At 49.6% G+C, this 25,000-nt stretch overlaps 1 protein-coding gene across 2 annotated transcripts in view; it reads right to left on the bottom strand.

Moving 5' to 3' along the window:
- Positions 1-24,549, bottom strand: part of LOC118777554 (bone morphogenetic protein 1-like) — a 44,543-nt gene extending 19,994 nt beyond the window's left edge. For both annotated transcript variants that reach the window (XM_036528602.1, XM_036528603.1), the window contains exons 1-6: positions 24,349-24,549; positions 7,562-7,675; positions 6,740-6,883; positions 4,958-5,075; positions 3,568-3,746; positions 2,935-3,040 (exon numbers count right to left, since the gene is read on the bottom strand). In XM_036528602.1, coding sequence (XP_036384495.1) covers positions 2,935-3,040; positions 3,568-3,746; positions 4,958-5,075; positions 6,740-6,883; positions 7,562-7,675; positions 24,349-24,493 — 806 coding nt within the window. In that variant the 5' untranslated portion in view covers positions 24,494-24,549. The remainder of the gene's footprint in view (positions 1-2,934; positions 3,041-3,567; positions 3,747-4,957; positions 5,076-6,739; positions 6,884-7,561; positions 7,676-24,348) is intronic.
- Between the last annotated feature and the right edge of the window lie 451 nt (positions 24,550-25,000).

Genomic DNA, 25,000 nt, shown 5'->3' with positions numbered 1-25,000 from the left:
AGTGAGGCGTGCTGCTTGAAACCTGTCACTCCTGTGACACACCCAGGGGGGGACGGGGCTTCACGAACCCCAGGAAGGGGCAGAGTTATCAGCTGTTATCCGACACTCACTGATCTGAACAAATCAGGGCATCTTTGGCACGGCATCTTTTGATTCGTTCAGACAAATCAGCGGTTTGCGGCACTCAAACCCCCAGGTCTCCCGTCACTGAAAACAGGTTTACCTTTTCATGCAAAGAATTTTTCTCGGTGCGTTTCAGTCGGAGGTGGGAGGGTAAAGAAACAGCAGGCTCCAGAGAGCAGCTCCAGCGAACACTCCGTACTACCAATGAGGAACGAGGCACAGACGGCGAGCACCTCAGCCGAGGGTCGCGCCCAAGGAGACCTTTTTTTCCTGGGTGCATTTGAGAGGCAGTGTGCTCCAGTTTCAGCTTAACGTGCATAACGAAGCCCTGCAATGGGGACAGACACAGCCAGAGCACATGTAGCCCCTGGCCTTCATGTGGGGTGCATTTTTATTAGCGCTAATGGCTGGGTCGATTCTGGCTAATCCTGTCCTTACCACACAGTTCCTTGGTTAACCCCCCCCCCAGCATGTATTATGCAGTACCTCAGCTGCCCCCTCTCAAACAGCAGTAACGTTATCTGCATAAATGTCAGGCTGTAATTCTGGCTGTGCAACATTCTCTGCACACACGTATTCCGGAACATTACCGTTTTCTCATGTGCTGGCCTCACAGCCAGGCTGTGAGAAGGTAAAATCTGTCTGCTCTTACAGCACCACAACATTGCGCACCAAAAGGAAACAGTGCCCCTTGGATCAAATATGGCACCCTGGCAACAATGCATCCACCCATCAGAGCTACCGTATGGTAAGATCCAGGACTGTGGAGGAGATACCACGCTATACAAGCACAGAAGGTGAGAAACGCTGCAGAAAATTCTCCCAGAAATGAAAAAATGAGCATTCATTTTGCACAAAAAACACAGCAATCTGTAGAAAAACATGTATAAAGTTTATAAAAGAATTTTTTTATAATGAGTATCACAAATGGTAAAAATATCTGCTTCTAAACCTAAGATAGGTTTCACTGTCAGGCTTGGGATAACAGCAGGTGAGATAGCCTGTGAAAATGCTAGTACCTGCAGATCGATAGAGAAAGAGAATTGATAGGAAAAAAAATGATGTTGCATCTGGCCTCAATTACAGCCCTTGCAGCTCCCCTCATTAGAGCTGGTGTGGATGTGAAAGCGCTGTAGCTCGCTGTGCAGAGAGCTGGCTAACTGGCACAGTGAATTCCTCTCCCCGCAGTATGGCGAGTCAGCCATGTAGCTCACCTGTCAGGTGCATAACCTTGACACCCACACGGTTAGGTGGGGTCGACCTAGTGCGGGTTAAATTGTGAAGCTTTAAGCTGACACTGGTACAAGAGGTGACATTATTGCTCTGCTCTGAGGTCAAGGCATGTCTCTTCATTGATTTTCACCGGCTTCCTGTCTTCAGCACGGAGTTAGCTGTGGTAACGGAGCCAGCATCGTGCTGAAGTCGTGTGGAAGCACATAATGCACGCTCCTCCCGGCGGCCTGCTCGGTCACAGGCTCCTCCAGAATTAAGTATACATAAACAAAATGATTCAGTGCTAATTTTAAAGCCTTAAGATCACATATGACATTAATGGTTAAGATGAGAAGAAAATTTAATCTAAACCTACTCAGTGGTTTACAAAGCAGTGCTGTTGAGAGTGAGATTACATGCGGTTACATGCGTCACAACTAAGGCTTAAGGCTTAATAAGGTTGAATCACAGATATAAAGCCGCTGCAAGGTAGCAAAAATCACATATTATTCATTCATACAGCTGGATATTATCTGAAGCACATCAGGGTCAGCAAAGTATCTAATAGTCACCTGCACGGGACCTGCATAAATTACAGGATATGAATCATCTAACTGGATAAAAAGTGGCCAACCTACCTGCACTGGAACACATTTAAGGCTTTAAGTTTTCTGCACCTCACAGAAGCAGTGTCATGGCTGGGGTTCAAATCTGCAACTTACTGGTTACAGCGATGTCTCTCTAGCCCCCCTGCCACACTGACTAGAGGTTTCTGAGATAAAGTAAATAAAGTCTTTATTGGAAAGCATACTCCAGGAAAGGTTTTCAGCTGAGCATACCAAGCACAGTGTCCCTTACAAACCAGATTTGTAAGTGCTTGGAGTGTCACAGCTAAGTCTTTCCATTGATTTTGTTTTTTTCATAGAACCAAGCAGTCTTTTACAAACCAAGTTGACATTCACCTGGTCCAAAATGCAAAGGAATTAGACAGCCTGATGAACTTTCAAAAGAGGAGTGACAGTCTGTTGAACCTGCATTGTAACTGAAACAACACATGCATTTGAAAGGTCATCTCCACAGTCTGTCATCTCCCCTTGCCTGTTAGCAGTGTTCTACCATGACCCTGTCTCTGGAGCAATGCTGAAATACTTCCCCCCTGCAACATTTTCAAAAACACACTGAATGACAAACGGGAAGGGAAGTTGAGAAGTCGCTTCATGGCAAGCGTGCCTTTTCATCTCGAGTGTAAGTGTCCACGGAGTCACGAAGTCGGAGGCTTCCGGAATTCCTCCTCTGGAGGATTACAGCTGGTCTGCAGGCCGACGGGCCGAACGCTAAGCAGAAACGCCATTCGAAGGGAGCCAAGTCAGGAGGATTTTTTGAGATAAAAAATTGCAAAAGAAAAAAAAAAAGGTGAAAAAAGAGGAGATTGAATGTTAAGACCGGAAAGATCCTATGGTGTTTACTGAGAGGTTAGGAAGGTTGAAAGGTTTTGAGTGCCATTAGAATTTTTTTATGAGTGAGATTTAACATCTCATCAAAAAGGGCAGTCTCCCCTAGAGCAGTGTCTCCTTCACTACACGGGGCATAGGCGTCTACCTGGAAAAGGTGTTCCTGGCGTAGTGCATGATGCTGTCAAAGTCGTACACCTCTCCCAAGGAATCCACCTCTCCTGGCTCCATCTTCAGGAAGTTATACTCCTGTCCTGTGGGGGACAAAAGAAGACTGTGGCTTGTAGAAGAGACTCCACCCCCTGTAGGACTGGCATGGCACTGCAGGGAATGGTCAACACCCCATTTTGGCATTGGCACCGTAGCATAGTGGTTAAGGAGCAGGACTCACAACCAAAAGGTTGCTGGTTCAATTTCCCACTGGGGCACTGCTGCTGTATATCCTTGTGCAAGGTACCTAACCCACAATTGCCAAAAAGTAAATATCCAGCTGTATAAATGGGTAACATTGTAAAAAAATTATAACTGATGTAAGTTGCTCTGGATCTGCCAAATGCCGGTAATGTAATAAACCCACAGCACTCTCTTTAAAGACTTTCCTGAATCCTGCAATTTAATATTAGAGAAAGTTTTGAAGGCACATTCCTTGCTCTGTTCTGCTGTGCTGCAGTGGAATCAGAGGGAACATGCAGCAGGCTCTGCTCTCCGCAGCGACAGGCTGCACTCAGCCCCGCCTCCCGAGCCTGTGACGGGCAGCCGCGCAGGAAGAGATGCGCGTTACCTGGCTGGATGTTGTCCCTGATGATGCTGACGTGGTCGTCTCGGTCCGGCCGCGTGTGTTCATGCCAGAAGCCGATCACGTGACCCAGCTCGTGCACCACGATGCCGAACTTGTCACAGTTCTTCCCTATAGAGATGGCCTGAGGTCCCCCTCCCCTCCTCCCCACGTACGAACAGCACCTGTAGGGGGCGCCATGGAGAGTTTTTAGGACAAAGGATGTGCAAAGCAGCCATACCCATTTATAAACCAGTCAGGGCATTTAGACGAACGTCATGTAGCCATACACAGACAGTCACACATACAGGCCAGGGCCAGTATTCAAATAAAATGAGCAACAGTGTCATGACCAGGCTAACAACATTCCCAGACCAGTGAGTGTGAGTAGCACCCATCATGCACTACTACAAGTTAAACTGTGCTAACCTGAAACTAGAAGCACAGAAACTAAAGGATACACATTTTCAGAAACAAAGTAAAAGAAGGCGTTTCATTCTCATGGGGATTGATGCAGTGAAAATGGCAGGGTGTGTGTGGGGGGGGGGGTTGTGGTGGCTGGGTGGAGTGGCTACAACGAGAGGCATTTATACATGAAAGGCCCATTGTGGGAACTTGGCCTGTCAGCACGCAGGGCCACGCCCTCTGGCCCAGGCAGGGCCCTAATTTACTACCGAGGAAAGTCCTGAACTCTGCACCAACCACAGAGTGGGTCATTCCCACGGCTACCAGCTGCTGAGGGCCAGGACAGTGTTACCTCTGTGGCAGCTGGTCTTAAATCACTCAGCGGCGGGGAGGTCAGAGAGCAGTTACACCCAGTCACCAGCAAAGCTCCGCTGCTCTCTCCATGTGCGGCTTCTGCGGGGGTGTCACGTGTGTGTCTGTTTTTTGTGTTTTTTGTCTCACATGTGTGAACTTCTGAGAAACCCTCTGAAACTACTCAAAAGAGAAGTACAACTGCAGCACCATTTTAACAGAACACCTCTAAGGCACAGACCTATACAACATTAAAAAGAAAGAAAGAGAAGCATTGAACAGAGTATCCAACAAAAGACTGTGGCTGCACATTTTTTATCCATTGTAGGAGCCAGCTGGACTCTAGGGCTGAGGATGGAGTGAGAAACAGCCCATGCGGAGGAGGTTTTATCGAGACGACCCCACTGCACCCCGAGACTGCAACAGCACCTCAGGGTGTAGTACTGCGTGGGTAAGGCTGCCACAAACAGGTGCACCCAGATGGAGGACAGAGTTCACGGCGAGAGATTTCAGCATGATTCACTGGGGAACACTTTTGTGCAGTTGTCCCAGCAGGAGTTTAGAGATTTTCTTGTGGAGAAACATGCACGCACGTACACACACACACACACACACACACACACACACACAGCTGACTCACCCACACGGCCGGTAAGTGAAGACGATGTAGCTCTCCTCCGTCGTTCTCTCGATGAACGTCACGCAGGTGTGCCTCTCCCAGTGACGCATGGCCTGCCGGAATATCGCCCGCTGACTGCCTGGAGAGGAGGACCAATCAGAGACGAGGAGGGGGGATACGACCAATAAGAACGAAGGGGAGCAGGGCAGTCAAAGCAAACTTATGTTGTCTCACTCACTAACACAATCCATTCCAGGGACAAGGCCGAATACTTGACTATTCCAACATTCGCCCCAGAGGTCACCTGCCTCCGTATCACTAAACTTGAATCATTAACAAAACACGTATTAATGAAAGCAAAATTTAAGGTTAAAATTTAAATTTTTTTTTGCCAACATTCTTTTTATTGTTTTCACAACACAAAAAAAATACAGTTACATGTATTGAACAAACATATCAACCCCACCCCACCTTCCCAGTTGTTCCAATTATTGGTTGGGGGTCCAAATAATTATAGTCCATTAAATAGGAGAAAAGGATAAAAAACAAAGCATTCCTGCAGAATTGAGTATTGCAGATACTTTTTTAAAATTAATTTAATTTAAAAATTAAATGTGTTTTACTCTTTTGAAATCCATTCAACATTCTTTCCGTAATGAACATGCATCCATAAACCTCCGGGTTTCCACAGAAAGACCGGGTGTTTCACACAGCTCAGCTCTTAGGGGACTTCTGTCTGCTGCTGTTTATGCACAGAGTCACCATACAGTCCACACACTTTAACTTTGAAACAGTGTTTCTGCCATGTTGCTTACCACCTTACTTCACAGCTCAGCAATTGAAATTTGTACACAACAGCACTGCATGTCCCTCAAAAAGCTGCTTTTTGCAGTTTTTAAACCTCATTTTTTTCTCTTCCGAGTTGCATATTGTATTTTCTCTGTTTGTGTTCCTGTGTACTAACCAATAGCAGGATGTTTATGCGTTCGCGGCTTCCTGTCTGCACGATACCCCACCCCTACTGCAGGAAAAAGCCCTGTAACTGAAGCAGGCCGGAGCCTGGACCATCTGGGGCAGCAGCCGACGGTTTCGGCTCAAGGGCGGCAGCGTGCCACAGGGGGGCAGTTGGCCTGATGAAGACGTCATCCCAGGTGAGATGCCCCCGCTGTGCCCCGGGGGTAAGTGGGTATTTGCTTCAGTGCACACACAGCTGCATGACTGGAGACCAGGTGAAGTGCAAGCCAAGTCATTCCACATGGGGAGGTCGGCCGAGCAAATTATTAAATGGGTTTAATTTAGTGAACTACCACACATGTTCCCCTCATACCCACGCGTGCACACACACACACACACACACACACACACACATGCACTCCTACAAACAAACACACACACACACACATGAATATCTAATCAAACTGCTCTGCCCTGCTGCACAGAACCACAGAAACAGGACGCCTCGCTTACATCGGAAAAAGGCACTCAACCCCAATCTTTACATCCAGCCCCTCTCTCTGAGCCCACGTCAGCCGTTTCCAGGGAAAGAGCATCACTGACCAGGGGCACGACAGGCTCTTCAGCTGCCCCCACACTGTGCCTTGCTTTTTATCAACCGCACACAAAGTTCCCATTCAATTATTTCCGTCCTTCAGAAGGTGACAGGTGACTCATTAGCTAAAACACAACACAAGGCTGAATACAGAGATTTCAGACGGACCTAAATTATGCTCTGCAGTGGAGGAGAGAGAGCCCTCTTCAGATATAACCAGCCCCGGGGGCAAGTGTGTCCCGGCGTGGACTCACCACTGAAGTTCCCGCTGATGACGTACGGGATCACTCCGTCTGGCCACACCCTCTCCGGCCGGGAGGTTGCCGCCCTCTTCCTGCGACGCGCCCCTTGGCCGTCCGGTGTGGTGGCGTTCGGGCTCGTCTCATTGGCTGAGGCTCCTGTCATTCAGAATAACAGTCCCGGTAGTGACTCACACAGCAGGCGTGACCCGCTGAAGAACAGCATAATGGGAACAGGACATGGTGGTCGATTGCCAGCTCACTGCTGTGCGCAGATCACACACAACATCAGCTGCTCACCTTCACAAACACCTGAAATCTTTACTCATGGGTGATGACTTGGTTACCAGAATGACAGAGCTGGACTGGGAGCTTGAGCAGGACAGCAGGCCCTTTCCAAAATAAGTGCCACTGGACTTTTACTGCCTAAAGTCAGTCTGGATCTCAGTTCACTGCCTAATCCTCATGTATCACAGTGTCCCCACTGTAGTGTACTGAGGAATGCTGGGAGAACGTGGTTCTTCTCGGCTCTGAGGGAACAGACTGCCCCCTATAAACTATCACCACATCTGCCAGCAACGTGGCTTTCCCAGGAGGTCTCTAATCTCATAATTAATCCAGCCCTGCTCCACTTAAATTTTACAATTAACTGAGGACAGAATCAACGTTGTAATTGTATTATGGCCACCTGCTGAAATTTCATCAAACCATCAGAAAGCAGATGCAGGCTGGCAGTTATCTCAGACATACATCTGTCATATTAAAAAGGTGAGAGCAGCCAGGTTGAATGTTCCTGATGTTGATACTGGTTCCCTTCAGATTCCCCCACGAACTAACCTGGGTCTGTGAGGTTCAGGGTCTGGATGGTCCTTTGGGCTGTGTCCACAACACGGTCAACCCTGAACAAGCGCAGGTCCTCCTCATCCAGAGCAATATCTCCCAGAAAGGCAGCTGGGGAAGGCGGACAGAGACACGGTCAGAGAGAGAGACAGACCGAGAGACAGAGACACGATCAGAGAGAGAGACAGACAGAGAGACAGAGACACGGTCAGAGAGAGAGACAGACAGAGAGACAGAGACACGGTCAGAGGGGCACAGAGAGAGACACGGTCAGAGACACGGTCAGAGAGTCACAGTCAGAGAGAGAGGGTGAGAGAGAGATGGTGAGAGAGATGGTCAGAGAGAGACGGTCAGAGAGATACAGAGAGAGACACGGTCAAAGAGACACAGTCAGAGAGACATGGTCAGAGAGACAGAAAAGCAGACAGACAGTCACACAGACACAGAGAAAAGCAGACAGACAGTCACACAGACACAGAGAAAAGCAGAGAGACAATAAGAAAGACTCAGAAAGGCAACTGTTCTGAAATCCATCTAATAACACCGTTTCTGATTTCTCTGGGTTGAGTCTGAACTGTGCCATTTACTGACACTGTCCAAGAGACTAAATGGCCTCTCTCTGTCAGGGTAGGTAAGTCAAAGAAACAGACAGACGGAAGGGGAAAGCCCAACAAACAGACAGAGAGACTGACTAACAGACAGACAGAGAAAGGGAGGGAGAGAGAGAGAGAAATATGACTGAAGAGACACACTGAAGGAGGCTAAGTCTTAAATGACAGACAGCAGGGAGTAGAGAAAAATCAAACATTGATCTGAAGTCTCCTGAGATTACAATGTGACAGCCAGCTGCAGGTGACTGTGGCTTTTCACCAGTCCTCATGGCTCAAAACCAGCTGACAGAGAGAAACCCCAGGGTGTACAGCACAAGCCTAACCTGGACAAACAGACAGGCAGACAGACACACAGACAGGCAGGCAGGAAAGTGCACCCCCTACAGCTGCTTTCTCAGTTGATCTAGCATGAGATGACAGGTACAAATACACAGCACTCTAGCCGAGTCTGTGCCTGGCTTCCCTGTTTCACTCTGTTCTGAATCTCTCAGGGGAAGGAGGCATGTCTCTCCTCTCTCCAGAGGCGAATGCGCTTGCATCCAAACTCACAAACCCGCCAGGTGATCCCACTAACAGAGAGATCCAGGTCTTTTCATCAGTCTGTGGAACTGCGCCCTGGTCTTGATCTTACAGTTGTGAGCAAGCAGAAATCTTTCTGAAAGAACCTAAAACCTTTTTCTTATTTATACTTCTACATTTGCTTCTGCTTTGACAAATTGCAAGGTAACAGGCCAAGTGACAGAAGAACAGCTCAATCAGGGCTTTCTGGGAGCATGCAGCGATGGTACGGTCATGCCTGCACGCAGCGATCGTACGGTCATGCCTGCACGCAGCGATGGTACGGTCATGCCTGCACGCAGCCATGGTACGGTCATGCCTGCACGCAGCGATGGTACGGTCATGCCTGCACGCAGCGATCGTACGGTCATGCCTGCACGCAGCGATGGTACGGTCATGCCTGCACGCAGCGATGGTACGGTCATGCCTGCACGCAGCCATGGTACGGTCATGCCTGGCATTGCGTGATGCATTGCTCCACAGTATGTAAGGAGGCAGACACTGAAACAACTAAAGAAGAACATACTCATTTGCAGGTCCTGTCACGCCTTTTGAGGGGACAGTAGGAGGCAGAAGAAAGGACCTTTTCCAGCGGACCTGACACATGATGACAGATCCCAGCGGGAGCTTTACACTAATTACTTTAGATTTCACACCTACGCTCGTCTCCGCACACATTGTTCCTTATGAAGGCGCAAGCAGGTTACAGCTCATCCTGCTCTGCAGATCCATGAGAAACGCTATGACTCACTGCACACAGCCAGGTCAGCTCTGGCTTCACCAGCCTTTGAGCTCCGCTCAGGGATCCTGTTATGCGTGTGGCCTCCACGTTTGGGCTCCAAACGGGCGCTCCCATCCTCCGGCTCCGTGGCCGTGCCGCTCCTGGAGTGCTGGGGGGTGCGGTTCCCTCCAGCTCACGGGATGAGGAGAAGCAAGGACATGTGGCACCAGGAGCGAAACAGGGCAATGTGGGCAGAGCAAAGCAGGGGGCGGGAACACAGCACAGGATGAAGAATGAAAAGTCTGATCTCTTAGCCATAATTACTGACGTGCTGTACTGCTGCGCATATCAATGAGACGACCACCCCTAACACACATACACACACACACACACACACACACACACGGGCACACACTCACACACACACACACGGGCACACACTCACACACACACACACACACACACACACACGCGCGCACACACGCACACACATGCACACCAACACACACACACACATACACATACACACACACACACACACACACACACACACACACACACACATACACACACACACACACACACACACACACATACACACACACACACACACACACACACACACACACACACACACACACACACACATACACACATACACACATACACACACACACACACACACACACACACACACACACATACACACTCAAACACACACACACACCTGTGCGCGTGCGCGCACACACACACACACACACACACACACACACACACACAGTCTCACACACACGCACACACTCACACTCAAATACACACACACACACACACACACACACACTCACACATACACACTCAAACACACACACACCTGTGCGGGCACACACACACACACACACACACAGTCTCACACACATGCACACACATGCACACATACACACTCAAATACACATGCACACACACACCTGTGCACACACACACACACACACACACACACACACACACACACACACACACACACACACACACACACACTCATACACAGTGTCACACACACTCAAACACACACACACATATACAAAAACCCAAGCATGCACCATACACATTCACACAAAGAAAGCCAAAGTGTCACCTTTGTAACAGCTCTAAGATGTAACTGGACAAATTCACTGTGGAAACGGTGACTCACGGAAGCTGTGATTTTGAAGCTGTGAAGCACGAGAGAGGGGGTGTGACCCGGGGGGGGGGGGGTGAGGAGGGGTGGCTGGCCGCTGCGTCCCACAGTTGCGAGCGCGGAGATGAGACACAGGAGTTCCCCGGCTGCAGGGCAGTCTCACGCTGAAAGCACACAGAGTTTTCAGGCTCAGAGCAGCCCCTCACAGGGCACAGAGTGCCGGGGGGAGGGGGGGCTGCTGGACCCGGGCCAGAAACGTCTGTACGGGACTCGGTAAACACTGAGGGTGCAGCCTGCCTAACAAGCTCAGCACTGGAGTGCTGGCAGGATTAACAGGTCATCAGGTGCAGAACTGCGGGAGGTCAGGGTACACCTCATCAGGCTGCCAGATGGGCCGGGCACAGAGAGGCTGGTCAGAGAGAGAGGTCGGTCAGAGAGAGAGGAGGCCGGTCAGAGAGAGAGAGGCTGGTCAGAGAGAGAGAGGCCGGTCAGGGAGAGAGAGGCCGGTCAGAGAGAGAGAGGCCGGTCACAGAGAGAGAGGCCGGTCACAGAGAGAGAGGCCGGTCAGGGAGAGAGAGGCCGGTCAGGGAGAGAGAGGCCAGATACAGAGAGAGAGAGGCCGGTCACAGAGAGAGAGAGGCCGGTCACAGAGAGAGAGAGCCCGGTCAGAGAGAGGCCGGTCAGAGAGAGGCCGGTCAGAGAGAGGAGAGGAGGCTGGGCAGAGAGAGGAGGCCAGTCACAGAGAGGAGACCGGTCACAGAGAGGAGACCGGTTACAGAGAGAGAGGAGGCTGGGCAGAGAGAGACAGGAGGCTGGGCAGAGAGAGGAAGCCGGTCAGAGAGAGGAGGCCAGTCAGAGAGAGGAGGCCAGTCAGAGAGAGGAGACCGGTGAGGCCAACCTCTCAGAGAGGGGCAGAGCCGCTGAGAGGTGTGGTTACCTGCCAGAAAAGGGTGTGGCCTGCCAGAGGTGAGGGATGGAGGGGGGCTGGGCCAGAGAGCGGGGTTTAAGGGTGAATGTGTGGGGTTCGTGTGAGTGAGTGAGTGAGTGAGTGAGTGAGTGAGTGAGTGGGTTTTTCAGTGGGTGTAGGAGGGTAGGGTTGAATGGTAGGGTAGGGTCACAGTCTTCCTGATTGTCTCAGACAGCTGATGCCTGAAAACACTTTCACTGATCACAGCAGACCAGGGAGCCAAAGAAACGTTACAAAATATCGAGCAAAACACCTACATGTGCTGCTATTGCAGTCCGATAACAAGCAGCACAGCAAGTCTGGGGCTCTATCCATTTAAATCTGAACAACTTCAGCCATGCAGCGTTTCAGACTGCTATCAATATGGAGTCACACACAATTTCTACCATCTTCCACTAAATCGTGGCTGCAGGTGCAATCTCAGCATAACATCAATCCAGAACTGAAGCTTCTCTGAGAACATGAATTGTATATCCAACATTCTCTTGATAAAACCTTCAGAAAACACCTCTGAAATACACGCATATATACTAATACAACACAGCTGAGGAGCATAACAGAGCAAACAGCTGAAAGAAAATGTTATTTTTATATGTATGTATTATTTCCTAAATGCATGGGTATTTCATTTAACAAATTTTCAAACATCAATCAAACTGACATCCCCTTCCAACATTCTGCTCTACTCCCCCACTGTCCCCTAATTTAATCCTCTTAAAATTAAAAACTGTGACTTCTAATGCAATTAAATGGGGTTTTGTCAAATGCTTTTCAACACTGGGGTGAAAGAAGGTAAAAGACAGAGGTATTTTAATTATATATAACAATGTGTTACCTGTAAACTGAAACAGCACTATATACCCCCAGCAAAAACGTTTGGCAGGAATGTGCCTGTCATAATTAAGCAGCACTGATTCCGGCAAATTCTTTCCGCAAACACACACACACACACACACACACACACACACACACACACACACAGACAGACACACACACACAGACAGACACACACACACACACACACACACACACACACACACACACACACACACACACACACGCACAAACACACACACACACACACACACACACACACACACACACACACAGACACACACACACACACACACACACACACAGACACACACACACGCACTGACAGACACACACACACACACACACACACACACACACACACACTGACAGACGTAAATAACTCTGCGCAGTGCAGCCCCTTCCCTGTTACAGTGCGTAATGTATGTCATTACTTTCGCACTTTCATCGGTGAGAACCGCAAGGCAGTGAGGTGCTGAAAGGAGAACAAATTAGACAGTGACCTCATTCACATCGGCAGAGGAGCTGTGCAAATGAGGCTGGGAGCCGGGTTCCGCCGTGGCGATGTGCTGGCGCTTGCGTCTGCTTTGATTGGTTCATACATGAAAAGTCAACACCGGCCCGCGTCTTTGCATCCTTCAAACCTGATCGTCTGAGACCGAAAGCTAGCAACCTCTTGTAAGCACACGCCGATGCAGCTGAGGGTCGAGGATTCGCCGAAAGCGCAGTCGGCGCGGCTCGGCCTCTTCAAAGAATGGGCGGAAGTCGTGCCTCTCGTCTGGGCACTGTCTAAACACACGCGGAGTGCTCGTTTGTGTTGGCACAGCCCATCAAAGCCGTGTTTGCTTACAGCTGCCACAGAACCGCTCCTCTCCCACTTCTGAGCAGAAAAAACACAAACAAAGCAAGGGCCAGGGCTGTTCTGAGATCAGATATCTGCCGAGGAATCCAGGGGACGCGGAACAGCCTGTTATTTTGGTTTCCCCAAAAATGGCGAGACGTCCACGCCGTGTGGGATGAATGCAAAGAGAAGATGCAGCTGCTACCTGGTGTGTAACGCCCCCCCGCATGATGCAACCAGGAGAAAGCCTTGGGCTGGGGGAGGAACTTTGCATCTGGCAAAGCCCTGAATGAACACAGTGGGAATCTGGGGCTCTCCTGGGTGTGCCACTCCCACAGGGCTGATGGGAAAAGCTGGTGGGGCAAAAATCTGCCTTCCTCTGCAGTCAGTCAGTCAGTTCCACAGGATGTCAAGCGCTGGGGCGCTGGGTTGGTTTGGGGGGGGGGGGGGGGGGGGGGGGGGGGGGGGTTAGGAACTGTTGACCTGAGCCTCACACACATAAATCTTCCCCTTCCAAGATGAGGCGCTGGGGATGAGCTCAGAGTACCGCTGAGGTGAGCGGGATGCTCTGATGTTCACCCACTCAGAGGGCGAATCAGTCAAAGTGATGTACGTTCCAGACACCCACAAAAAATAAGGTCACATTCAACCCCCGTTCCGGAACTTACCGCATGCAAACCGCACCGGAGATTTTCAGAACGGAGCTGCCAGCTGCTGGGTCACCACTCAAAAGCTGCTTTTTGCACACAAGGTGACAGGGGGTGTGGCTGGAGTTTTATACTGAGGAAAGCTGAAATTATTTTCTGCCTTCTTTCTGCTCTACAGTTCCGGGCAAGCTAACACTGCTAAACGCACAGACAGCAAGTTAAACTGATTTGATAACTCAGTGCAGAAAAATCCATGCCTTTTGATGTTTGGGCATGAACATTTCAAGATCCACCCATCTAAGTTGGTAAGATTGACTGCTTCTGTCAGAACGATAAACTGTTTTATACAAAAACAAATGACACAACAACAAGAACCTTTTTGGAGCATATCACATGCACCACTACCAGAAATATATTCTGACGCACAGGATGGAAACACATTTCTTTATACTAAATTGAATTTATTTATCCGACTTTCTTGCTTTAAATCCAAGAAATGACTACACAGCATTAAGCATGGATGATAAAAAACACTTAGGTTACAATTTTTACATCTTCACATTTACACAGCTGGATACTTATTAAGGCAATTCTGAGTTAGGTACCGTTCCCAAAGGCACGGCAGCAGGGAATTGAACCCGCAACCCTTCAGTTATGAGCCCTACTCCTTACTACTATGCTACGCTGCCACCCTAGAACAAGGACTTACATCAAAAAGAATCATCTGCTCATGTTTTCCAGATTTCTAAAAACATTTACATTCCTTGAAGTGGGGATGGAAATTAAACTGGCTCAATCAAAACAATGATTTCCTGATGGACACTGAGACCCTCCTGGACCAGGGCAGAGTAGCCCTGCAGACACTGCGGCCCTCCAGGGCCAGGGTAGGGTAGCCCTGCAGGCACTGCGGCCCTCCAGAGCCAGGATAGAGTAGCCCTGCAGGCACTGCGGCCCTCCAGGACCAGGGTAGAGTAGCCCTGCAGGCACTGCGGCCCTCTAGGGCCAGGGTAGAGTAGCCCTGCAGGCACTGCGGCCCTCCAGGGCCAGGGTAGAGTAGCCCTTCTCTAAACCCTTCACTTTAGCCAGACACAAAGCCACACAATCCAGCCCTTTCTGCTGCGTTCAGCTCCTTTCCAGAGCGCAGTCCTCTAGCCGCGGGCTTGGCACGACCAGTAAACAAATGCACCAACAAGCCGAACGCAGACACGTGCTTTACCAGGGTTTCGTGGTCGTCCTGGTGACACGGCAGGTGTCTCAAATTAATCCCCTTGTCTGAGGGCGCCACGGAAATTACCCAAGCAAAGAGATTTATTTTCAGGAACAGGAGTTGCGCGGAGACAGGAAAACCCGACAGAAGAATGAGGGCTGAAGCTATTCCATTCCTTTCCCCTAGTAGACAGCCTGTTCCAGAGCAGCTTACAGCACATAGCTTAATGTTCATGTTGCCCGTTTATACAGCTGGGTATTTACAGAGACAGTTTGGGTTAAATGCCTTGTGAAAGGGTGCAGCAGCAGCCGGGAATTGAACTGGCACCTGGGAATTGAACTGGCAACTGTGGAATTATAATGACCTGAAACTAACCGGCAACTAACAAGCTGTGCTCTTTTGCAACTACACCACACTGGAAGGGGGGGGTGGTCACCTTTTTGGGCAGAAGGCAGGAGTGCCACAGAGACCCCTTTACCCACTCTCACCAGCCAGGTTACATAAACTGAAACATGGACATGGTTTTGTCCTTAGTGAAAAATAAAATTATTTTCACATTAGACACACAACATGTTCACCGCATAACCTCTGAAACGTTGTTGCTACACCTAAGCAACATTCTCACAACATTAATCATTTAGCGGATGCACTTGAGAGCAGTAGCCACAGAGGAGCCCAGTGGTCTCTCAGACAGCCGCCTGCCTTCATCCGACTCACTGGTCGGAAAGAACCAGCAGCAGGGGCAGGAAGAGGGAAACTGGACATGTAAAACACACAGCCCAAACGCTGAACAGGGCTGTTGAACAAGACACTTAATCTAAAAGGATTTAGGAAAAGAAAAGCAAGAAACAAAATATATGTCTATGTACATGATGGCCATTGCTGTGCTCCTCCTAACCCCGCATCTGTAATGGAAAAGGAGAAGAGAGCAAGCTGTCGCAGACTGCATCCGCGCGCAGGCCTCTGCCCTGCCCCAGACACACGGCCCCTTTCAGCATCCGCGTGCAGGCCTCTGCCCTGCCCCAGACCACTACACACGGCCCCTTTCAGCAGACGCGTGTAACCCCCAGACCACTACACACGGCCCCTTTCAGCAGACGCGTGTAACCCCCAGACCACTACACACGGCCCCTTTCAGCAGACGCGTGTAACCCCCATACCACTACACACAGCCCCTTTCAGCAGACACAGGTAACCCCAGACCACTACACACGGCCCCTTTCAGCAGAAGCGTGTAACCCCCATACCACTACACACAGCCCCTTTCAGCAGACACAGGTAACCCCAGACCACTACACACGGCCCCTTTCAGCAGACGCGTGTAACCCCCAGACCACTACACACGGCCCCTTTCAGCAGACGCGTGTAACCCCCAGACCACTACACACGGCCCCTTTCAGCAGACGCGTGTAACCCCCATACCACTACACACGGCCCCTTTCAGCAGACGCGTGTAACCCCCATACCACTACACACGGCCCCTTTCAGCAGAAGCATGTAACCCCCAGACCACTACACACGGCCCCTTTCAGCAGACGCGTGTAACCCCCATACCACTACACACAGCCCCTTTCAGCAGACACAGGTAACCCCAGACCACTACACACGGCCCCTTTCAGCAGACGCGTGTAACCCCCAGACCACTACACACGGCCCCTTTCAGCAGACGCGTGTAACCCCCATACCACTACACACGGCCCCTTTCAGCAGACGCGTGTAACCCCCATACCACTACACACGGCCCCTTTCAGCAGAAGCATGTAACCCCCAGACCACTACACACGGCCCCTTTCAGCAGACGCAGGTAACCCCCAGACCACTACACACGGCCCCTTTCAGCAGACGCGTGTAACCCCCAGACCACTACACACGGCCCCTTTCAGCAGAAGCATGTAACCCCCAGACCACTACACACGGCCCCTTTCAGCAGACGCGTGTAACTCCCAGACCACTACACACGGCCCCTTTCAGCAGACGCGTGTAACCCCCAGACCACTACACACGGCCCCTTTCAGCAGACGCGTGTAACCCCCAGACCACTACACACAGCCCCTTTCAGCAGAAGCGTGTAACCCCCAGACCACTACACACGGCCCCTTTCAGCAGACACAGGTAACCCCAGACCACTACACACAGCCCCTTTCAGCAGACGCGTGTAACCCCCAGACCAATATACACAGCCCCTTTCAGCAGACACAGGTAACCCCAGGCCTCTCCAACACTACATGCGGCTGAGATTGGGGGGGGTGGGGGTGGGGGGGGGGGGGGTTTAGTCTACACCTCCCTCACTGCCCTCTGTTCTCCTGCAGTTCCAGCTGGCTATGTTTGGAAAACACAGCCACTCAACAAAGCTAAAACAGTGCAATTTGGAGCAACGCTGCATGCTGGTTCCACAGAATCACCCCCTGCAGAAGAAAATTACAGATGCTATTCTGAGACGCATTTTTCTTTTCAAGGTGTTTGTAAACTCTTTGATCAGGAGAGGCGAAAAAAATGTGTGGCTGCTTATTTTACAGAATATCTGTGAAGGAAGGGTATGAGAACTGCTACTGAAACCAGAACAAGAAACACTGTTAGCTTACTCAAAATACAATCAGCAAATAAAAGCTGGCCTGAATTTAAAGGATACATTTATGTAAATTTTCATAATTGGGTGTTGTACTAGCGCAGCCAGTGATGCGTATTAAGAAGTGCGAGCTCCACTCACATTTTTAAAAGGCTATTTAAAAATGATGGTGACCCAGAGTAGGCAAGCCCGACAGTTTGGACAGGTCCTGGGGTGTGAGGTCATAGTGCCGCTTTCATTCGCGGGACCCCCGGAGCACAATGCGAGAGGCACCATTGTGTGCGAAACGCCGGGATATAACAGCCAGACAGGCAGCAAAGCACAGGACTGGCAGCGCTGTGCCGGAGCGCCACAAAACCGCAATCTCAACCCATCACCTCGGGCTACTGAGCCAGCCGGGAAAACCAGCTCAAACGCTCAAATTAAAAGGGAATGTCAACTGTCAGGGATACGCTGTCACTGCTGAGTCTCATTGAAGGAGAAGGGTTTTTTTTTTTTTTTTTTTTTTGCAAAGTCCTGCAATTTGCCCGCATTCAGCCTCGACGCTTTTAGCGTTTATAGTGTGTGTATACAAAGGCCTCTCTCTGCAGAAGTGCTGTAATGACCTCGCCACTTTGGCTGACACGCTTTTGGTGAGATTACAAGTGAGCAAAGTGGGATTCTGTACTGCACTCCAGCAGGAAAAAGGGTTTTTTTTCATTAAAGTAATCCTAAGAAAACTAGGTAATCCTAAGACCCTTTTTCAGTATTGTAGAAGAAGGGACGTTAAAAAGGTTCAGTCCGTCAAAAAGGGAAGGGGTTTTGCTTTATAACAGAGATATTGCCGATGCAATGAATAGTTACTTTGTGGAGAGCTTCATCAGGGAGGATGCTGCATGTATGCCAGCAGTTACATCTAATACTTTGGAAATATTAAATACTATTGAAATAAGGGGATTTTAAACACTGGAAAAATTACTAAAAACTGAAATACAAATTAGTCATCAGGCCTGGATCATATGCACCCAAGAATAATTAAAGTATGAGGGAGAAATTTTCAAAAACCATTAATATAAATCTTCACGCAATCACTTTAAAATGATGAAATTTCTAATGATTGGACATTAGGCTTCGTAATACCAATATATAACAAAGGGGATTGCACTGACCCAGAAAACTACACACTGGTTAGGGTAACTTGCATCTCATGTAAGATTTTGCGATCCACCATAAGGGAGCGGCTTGTTATTCCGGAAAAAATGGTCATGAAGGCCAGTCAGCGTGGTTTTCTCACAGGGAGATCTCACGTGCTTAACAAATCTTTAAGAAAACTACTAGAGTGTGTTGACTCAAATCAGGCTTACGATATTAGAGGAGAGGTGGCAGCTCTGCCGTCGGAGGATCGCTGAATCTGCTGTTGCGGGGTTTTTCCGCGAGGTCTAATGAGCGTTTGGCGGTGGAGCTGAATGAACCTCAGTGTTCCTAATGAGAGCAGGGTCCCTGTCTCTGATCCAGGGAGCTGCGCCGTGCACACTGGGGTATAGAGAGACCCCCCCCTCCCGCGCTCTTTCAAACAGCCTGCGACCCCCCCCCCCCCCCCCCTCACCGGCATACAGCGTACAGGACCGGCGTGAACAGAATCTAGCCAACGGGTCACAGCGCAGGAATCTGGAAAATTCTGCATGCTAAACAAATTCCATAATTAAGCACTCACACCAAAAATAAACAGTATGCAGCTTTTAGGGTATGGGACGGGGACGGGGGTGGGGGCAGGGGTGCGGGCGGCGGTGGGGGAGGGGGGCTAGGTGGGGTACAGCGCACTGGAGTGCCAAGAACTCATTGCCATCTGTGAACCCTGTGGACATAAAGGGTTCACAGTAGTACTTCTGTCCATAGGATTACTTGCAGTAGACTAATTAATTAGCTGCACTAGACTGAAAAGGTTTACAGTGTAACTCTGAGCGATAAATACAAACCCAAACTGTTTCCACGTGACCTGCGATCTGGATGGACAGAGTAATTCAGCTGGAGGGCAGTTAAACCAAAGTACAAGTGCAATTCACATGTGGGAGAAAAGCCCTGCTTTTTCTTTTTTTTTGGCAGTTTACAATCTCATCCCGATTGGTTAATTAGGCGTGAGTCATTTAAAGAGCTTTCGAAACCTTTGTGCTTTCCGCTAGCTCTTACAACAAACATATTGTTCCCCCGTAATGCAGCAGATTGGCCTGGCCTTCATAGGCCTTCTAGGGCCCAGACTGTGGAATTCTAATGACCTGAAACTTGCCGGGAAAAAAAACACTTTTTATTGTTTAGCATGTTCAATCAGACGTTTGCTCCAAAAGCTGTCTGTTTGCGCATGGGATAAGCTGGGCTCTGCATATCCACGACCATAACACAGCGCGTTCGTTCTAAATAGACTTAGGGCCGTCTAGACAAGAACTGGATGAAATGTGCGGTACGAAACAAATTTTAACGCAATCATAACGCATGCAAACTGAAGCCACAAGGACAAGGCATCCACAGCGCTCACTCATGAATATTAACCAGAGGTAACCTGGGAAAACAAAGAAAACTTTTCACATTGAGATACATTATTTATAGTTGAGGACGTTTTTTTTGCCCAGAGCTCCTTGCATGACTTACGTCTTACCGAACTCTTTTCGCTTGAGTACCTCTCTCAGCCTACGAGCTCATGGGTACATGCAGTTCTCCAGCTACCACTTCCAGCTAATGAAAAGCATCTCTAGTTTCCCTGCTGTTCATCCCAAGAGGCTGGGAATGCAGCTCGTCTGCCTTCAACAGGGACACACCGGGGTACCAGATGAGGGCAATGCCTCCAAAAATCACCAAATAACATATCAGATATCATCTCATCCCCCAAAAAAGAAGAAATATATAACATCACGCCTGTGAGCAAAATCATGTTCGCACCATCGCTGCGTGTCAGGCGGTGTCTGTGACTCCAGCGCTGCCTTACAGACACATAGAGGCAACCTTTTTGCAAGCTTCTTTTGCTGGCTTTTTGCAGGCTTTTTGCAGGCTTCCAGTTCCAGACAGCACAGCCACAGGCCACGGGTTCCTCCTGCACATGTCTCTGCTGCTGGTTCCTGCATTCCTGCTGGCTGCAGATCCATGCTGACGTCACGCACTGCCTGAGTCCTCACCCCGACCCAGCAGCAGAGGCAGCATCACTGCAGGGAGACTGGGCTTGTCTGTCTGTCTGTTTCTCCCTCCCTCTCTGTCTGTCTGTTTCTCTGTTTCTCCCTCTCTGTCTGTCTGTTTCTCTGTTTCTCCCTCTCTGTCTGTCTGTCTGTCTGTCTGTTTCTCCCTCCCTCTCTGTCTGTCTGTTTCTCCCTCTCTGTCTGTCTGTTTCTCTGTTTCTCCCTCCCTCTCTGTCTGTCTGTTTCTCTGTTTCTCCCTCTCTGTCTGTCTGTCTGTCTCTCTGTTTCTCCCTCTCTGTCTGTCTGTTTCTCTGTTTCTCCCTCTCTGTCTGTCTGTCTGTCTCTCTGTTTCTCCCTCCCTCTCTGTCTGTCTGTTTCTCTGTTTCTCCCTCTCTGTCTGTCTGTCTCTCTGTTTCTCCCTCCCTCTCTGTCTGTCTGTTTCTCTGTTTCTCCCTCTCTGTCTGTCTGTCTCTCTGTTTCTCCCTCCCTCTCTGTCTGTCTGTTTCTCCCTCTCTGTCTGTCTGTTTCTCTGTTTCTCCCTCTCTGTCTGTCTGTTTCTCTGTTTCTCCCTCTCTGTCTGTCTGTCTGTCTCTCTGTTTCTCCCTCCCTCTCTGTCTGTCTGTTTCTCTGTTTCTCCCTCTCTGTCTGTCTGTCTCTCTGTTTCTCCCTCCCTCTCTGTCTGTCTGTTTCTCCCTCTCTGTCTGTCAGTCTGTCTCTTCCTCTTTGTCTGTCTCCATGTTTGCCTGTTTCCCTTTGTCTGTCTGTCTGTTTGTTCCTCTGTCTCTGTCTGTGTGTCTGTCCATCTGTCAGTCAGCTCAATACTGTTTTCACCTGCATGCAAGGCCCCCTGCACTTGCTTTCCTGTTTGGTAAGCGCTGTGCATTGAGTGAGCACACATCAATCCACCGCAGTTTCACAGGCCTGCTTTGCTTTAGGCAGTGCGCATGGAAGCAGACTCGAAACACCTGATGACAGGTATAATTTGCTTAAAATGTGCTGCAGTCGGGGATGTTTCCTGGAAATCCAACATCAGAAAGCAAGCTGCACAGTCTCTAGGCTGATAGTCACTTCCTGAAGCTCAACAGCGCAATGATACAGAGTGGTAAACAGAATTAGGGGCTGTCAGGAGCTTAATTTAACAGACTCCTTGCACTTGGAAAACATGCCTCTCCTCCCTGTGTACCTACTTCAAGCAGCTCACACGCTGAGCTGAGGTAACACTCACCTTTACTGAGCGTGACAGGAAGCTAGGCCACGAATCACACAAGCTCACGCAGAGGGACACTGGATGCAGTCAAACCAGCACAAAGCGACTAACTGCACCACAGCAAAAACACTCTTCTAAGCACGCTTTCTGTGGCTGTGAGTCTAAGAGCGGTGGCCTCTCAAAGGCTGCTACCACACAAAAACCACCTGTTTACGATATCCATACAATATGTTTTAACCCACCACCAAAGTTCGGGGTGATGCCCTCAGAGAGTCTGAACCAAGTACAGGCAGTTTTTTTTTTTATCCCAGGTAGCATGAGTTGACGGGTAGCACAAAATGACATCACGCCGATGACATCACGCCGAGTCCACCTCACACTGCCAGGATGCAGGCCTGCACATCACTGCCCTTGTGGCATTTTGTGACCATGGCAGGCACCTGAAACTCTGTGGATCTTAAGCAGCTGAGCCAGCATGGGAGCCAGACAGGTAAGGATGAAGGGGGGCGTGTTACTTAAACGTTCTCGATCAGCCCGCTGTGACAGGAACACCTCCGCGCCTCACCCTCTGCATCTCACACAGATCCATCCCCTCAGCCGCTTTGCATGTAAACAATGCCTGGGACCTGACAGAGAGGGTACTGATGTTACTGTGGCAACCTGCCACTTCTCAAAGAACTCTAAGCAGCTGAAGTAGAGATTAAAAGCACTGAAGGGGAAGTGTGTGTGTGTGTGGGTGTGTATGTGTGTGTGTGGGTGGGGGGCAAAAGAAGGAGGGAAGTCTGGTCTAATGAGACCATGCTCAACACGGCTTTCAAGCCAAAAAACCCCAAATCTAAAGCACTGAACTCAGAACAGCTAACCAGCTGTCTGACTTTCCACTTGTCACAGAGAAAGAGGGTTTAATGCGCGTATGTGTGTGAGAGAGAGAAAGTGAGCATCTCGGTTTCCTTTCAGCTGCAAATGAGGACAATCCTGGGAGAACATTCAAGCCGTGCCCAGCGGAGGGACAGGGAGAGGAGGCGGACTCCAGCCCCTGATGGCGTCGGAAACTTCAGCCGTGCAAGTGCACATCCGTCATGTGACCACAAAGAGGAGCGCGGACAGCTCACCTCCGTAACATCCCCGGGTCTCACTTAAAACCCCAACAGCCAGGAGAGGGAGCGTGCACTTCTCAAACTTTGCGGTCAGGCAAAAAAATATAATAATAATAATAATAATAAATAATAATAATAAAAACGTTGCTAGGGAACTAGCAACTTCTGTGTACGCAGAAGCGTTAACTCGCAGCTACTTGGAGCATAAGTCACAGTTCAGACAAGGAGATGTGCACATCGGTGTTTCCACTTCTCCAAGGTTACTGTATTATTCTGAGCTGTAGTCTGAAATTCTTTCATGTCACACAACGCCTGTGGATGCGGCGAACATTCATTCAGATGCAAAATGCAATCTGTTAGACTCTCTTCTCCCCGCTCCGCTAGCGAAGCCGCTCAGAACCTTGGCAGGGTAACCAGAAAGTGTTTGCGTCGAGTTACGTTTGTTGACATTTCCACGAACGCCCATGCCATTCTGCGTAACTACGGCGGTAAAGTGTCTACCCAGACACACTGCCAACTGCGATTTAGTTGTTAGTTTTTGCAATTGCTTTTCTTTTCTGTAGGGTACTCATTTTGGCTGTGCTGATTTAATCCTGAATACTGCCTGGAATGTGTCGCTGCCAAACATTGTTACCCGAAACTATGATAACTTGGACAAAGCCGCCATCAGGTCCCGAATGCTGCTTGGCAAAGGTCCGCTTGCTTCACTGAGCGGCGAATAAAAGACCGTAAACTCAGCGACCTTGCCGAGCGCATAAAACTTTCCCGTTTTTTTTTTCTTAACTGTGATCTTTATTGTCTCACCATCAACGATTTCCGATTCAGACATTACATTATCCTATCGCACTAACATATTAAACCATTTCCTTAAGGATCTTGTTTAAAAACAAGAAGAGCAACAATGTCTAAAACTTTTCTGGCTGATTCTGAATGGTGTGTAAAAGGTTTAGCCACGGCCTCGCCTGTTTCTCGGGGTTATGTTGTTGAAACATCAAAGCGGCTTCCTTCAAGGATCCTAAGTATATACAAACGAACAAAGCATCGCGTTCTGATAGTTCCTCTTCACTGTGCACTTGCCGGTCCAGTACTTATCTGCTGCTGTCAAATTCAGACCTCCCTCCCCTCGCTCCCCCCGGACTGCCGAGCTGACAGCTGCTTTTCGGCGTGCGTTTCCTTTCGAGCGCATGACGAAAGGTAGCGTTCTTCAGCCTTACCAGCTTTGCACGGATCCCTGTAGTCGATCGCATCCACTGTGCCGGCGGGCTCCACAGAGAAGCTCGGTTCTGTGGCGTCCAGATCGATCGTCAGCAACCCGCGAAGGCCGGATAGTAGAAACAAACACCTCAATATGAGGTCCATGGCTCCGCAGCACAGGGGCGATTTAAGACACAGGACAACAATACACACAAAGACTGGCGATCTCTGAGGGGAGACAGGAAAACGAGAGTTTTTTTGAGGGGGGGAGAAACGAGATCTGGCCGGAGGGCGGGTTTAAAATCGGAGCTCTGCCCCTCTCAATGTCTTTATCCTGGGGCAGCGATTCGCTGGCGTAGCCTGGCACGAGGCCAGCACTGCATAACCGCGCTCGCAAACTTTACATGGCGGAGATTGGGTCAGGGCATGCACGAACAGCCGACGACAGTTAATTTTCCCAAAACACTGAGATTACACGTCCAGAGATTTAGATGCCCGTGGACTGTGCTTGCAAACATTACTTTGCATTGTTTGCATAACAGAAACTCTTATGGAGAGCGCCTTACATTGCTTACAGTTTTTGCATGGTATCTGTGTATTCAGATGGATTTTTACTATGGCCATTTGGTATAACTACCTTGCCCAAGGGTCCAACAACACCGCCCCCCAGGG

The sequence above is a fragment of the Megalops cyprinoides genome, chromosome 5 (genome assembly GCF_013368585.1).
Source record: "Megalops cyprinoides isolate fMegCyp1 chromosome 5, fMegCyp1.pri, whole genome shotgun sequence".
NCBI lineage: Eukaryota > Metazoa > Chordata > Actinopteri > Elopiformes > Megalopidae > Megalops > Megalops cyprinoides.
Note: the sequence above shows the minus strand (reverse complement) of the source record. Positions and strands in the feature narration are given on the sequence as shown.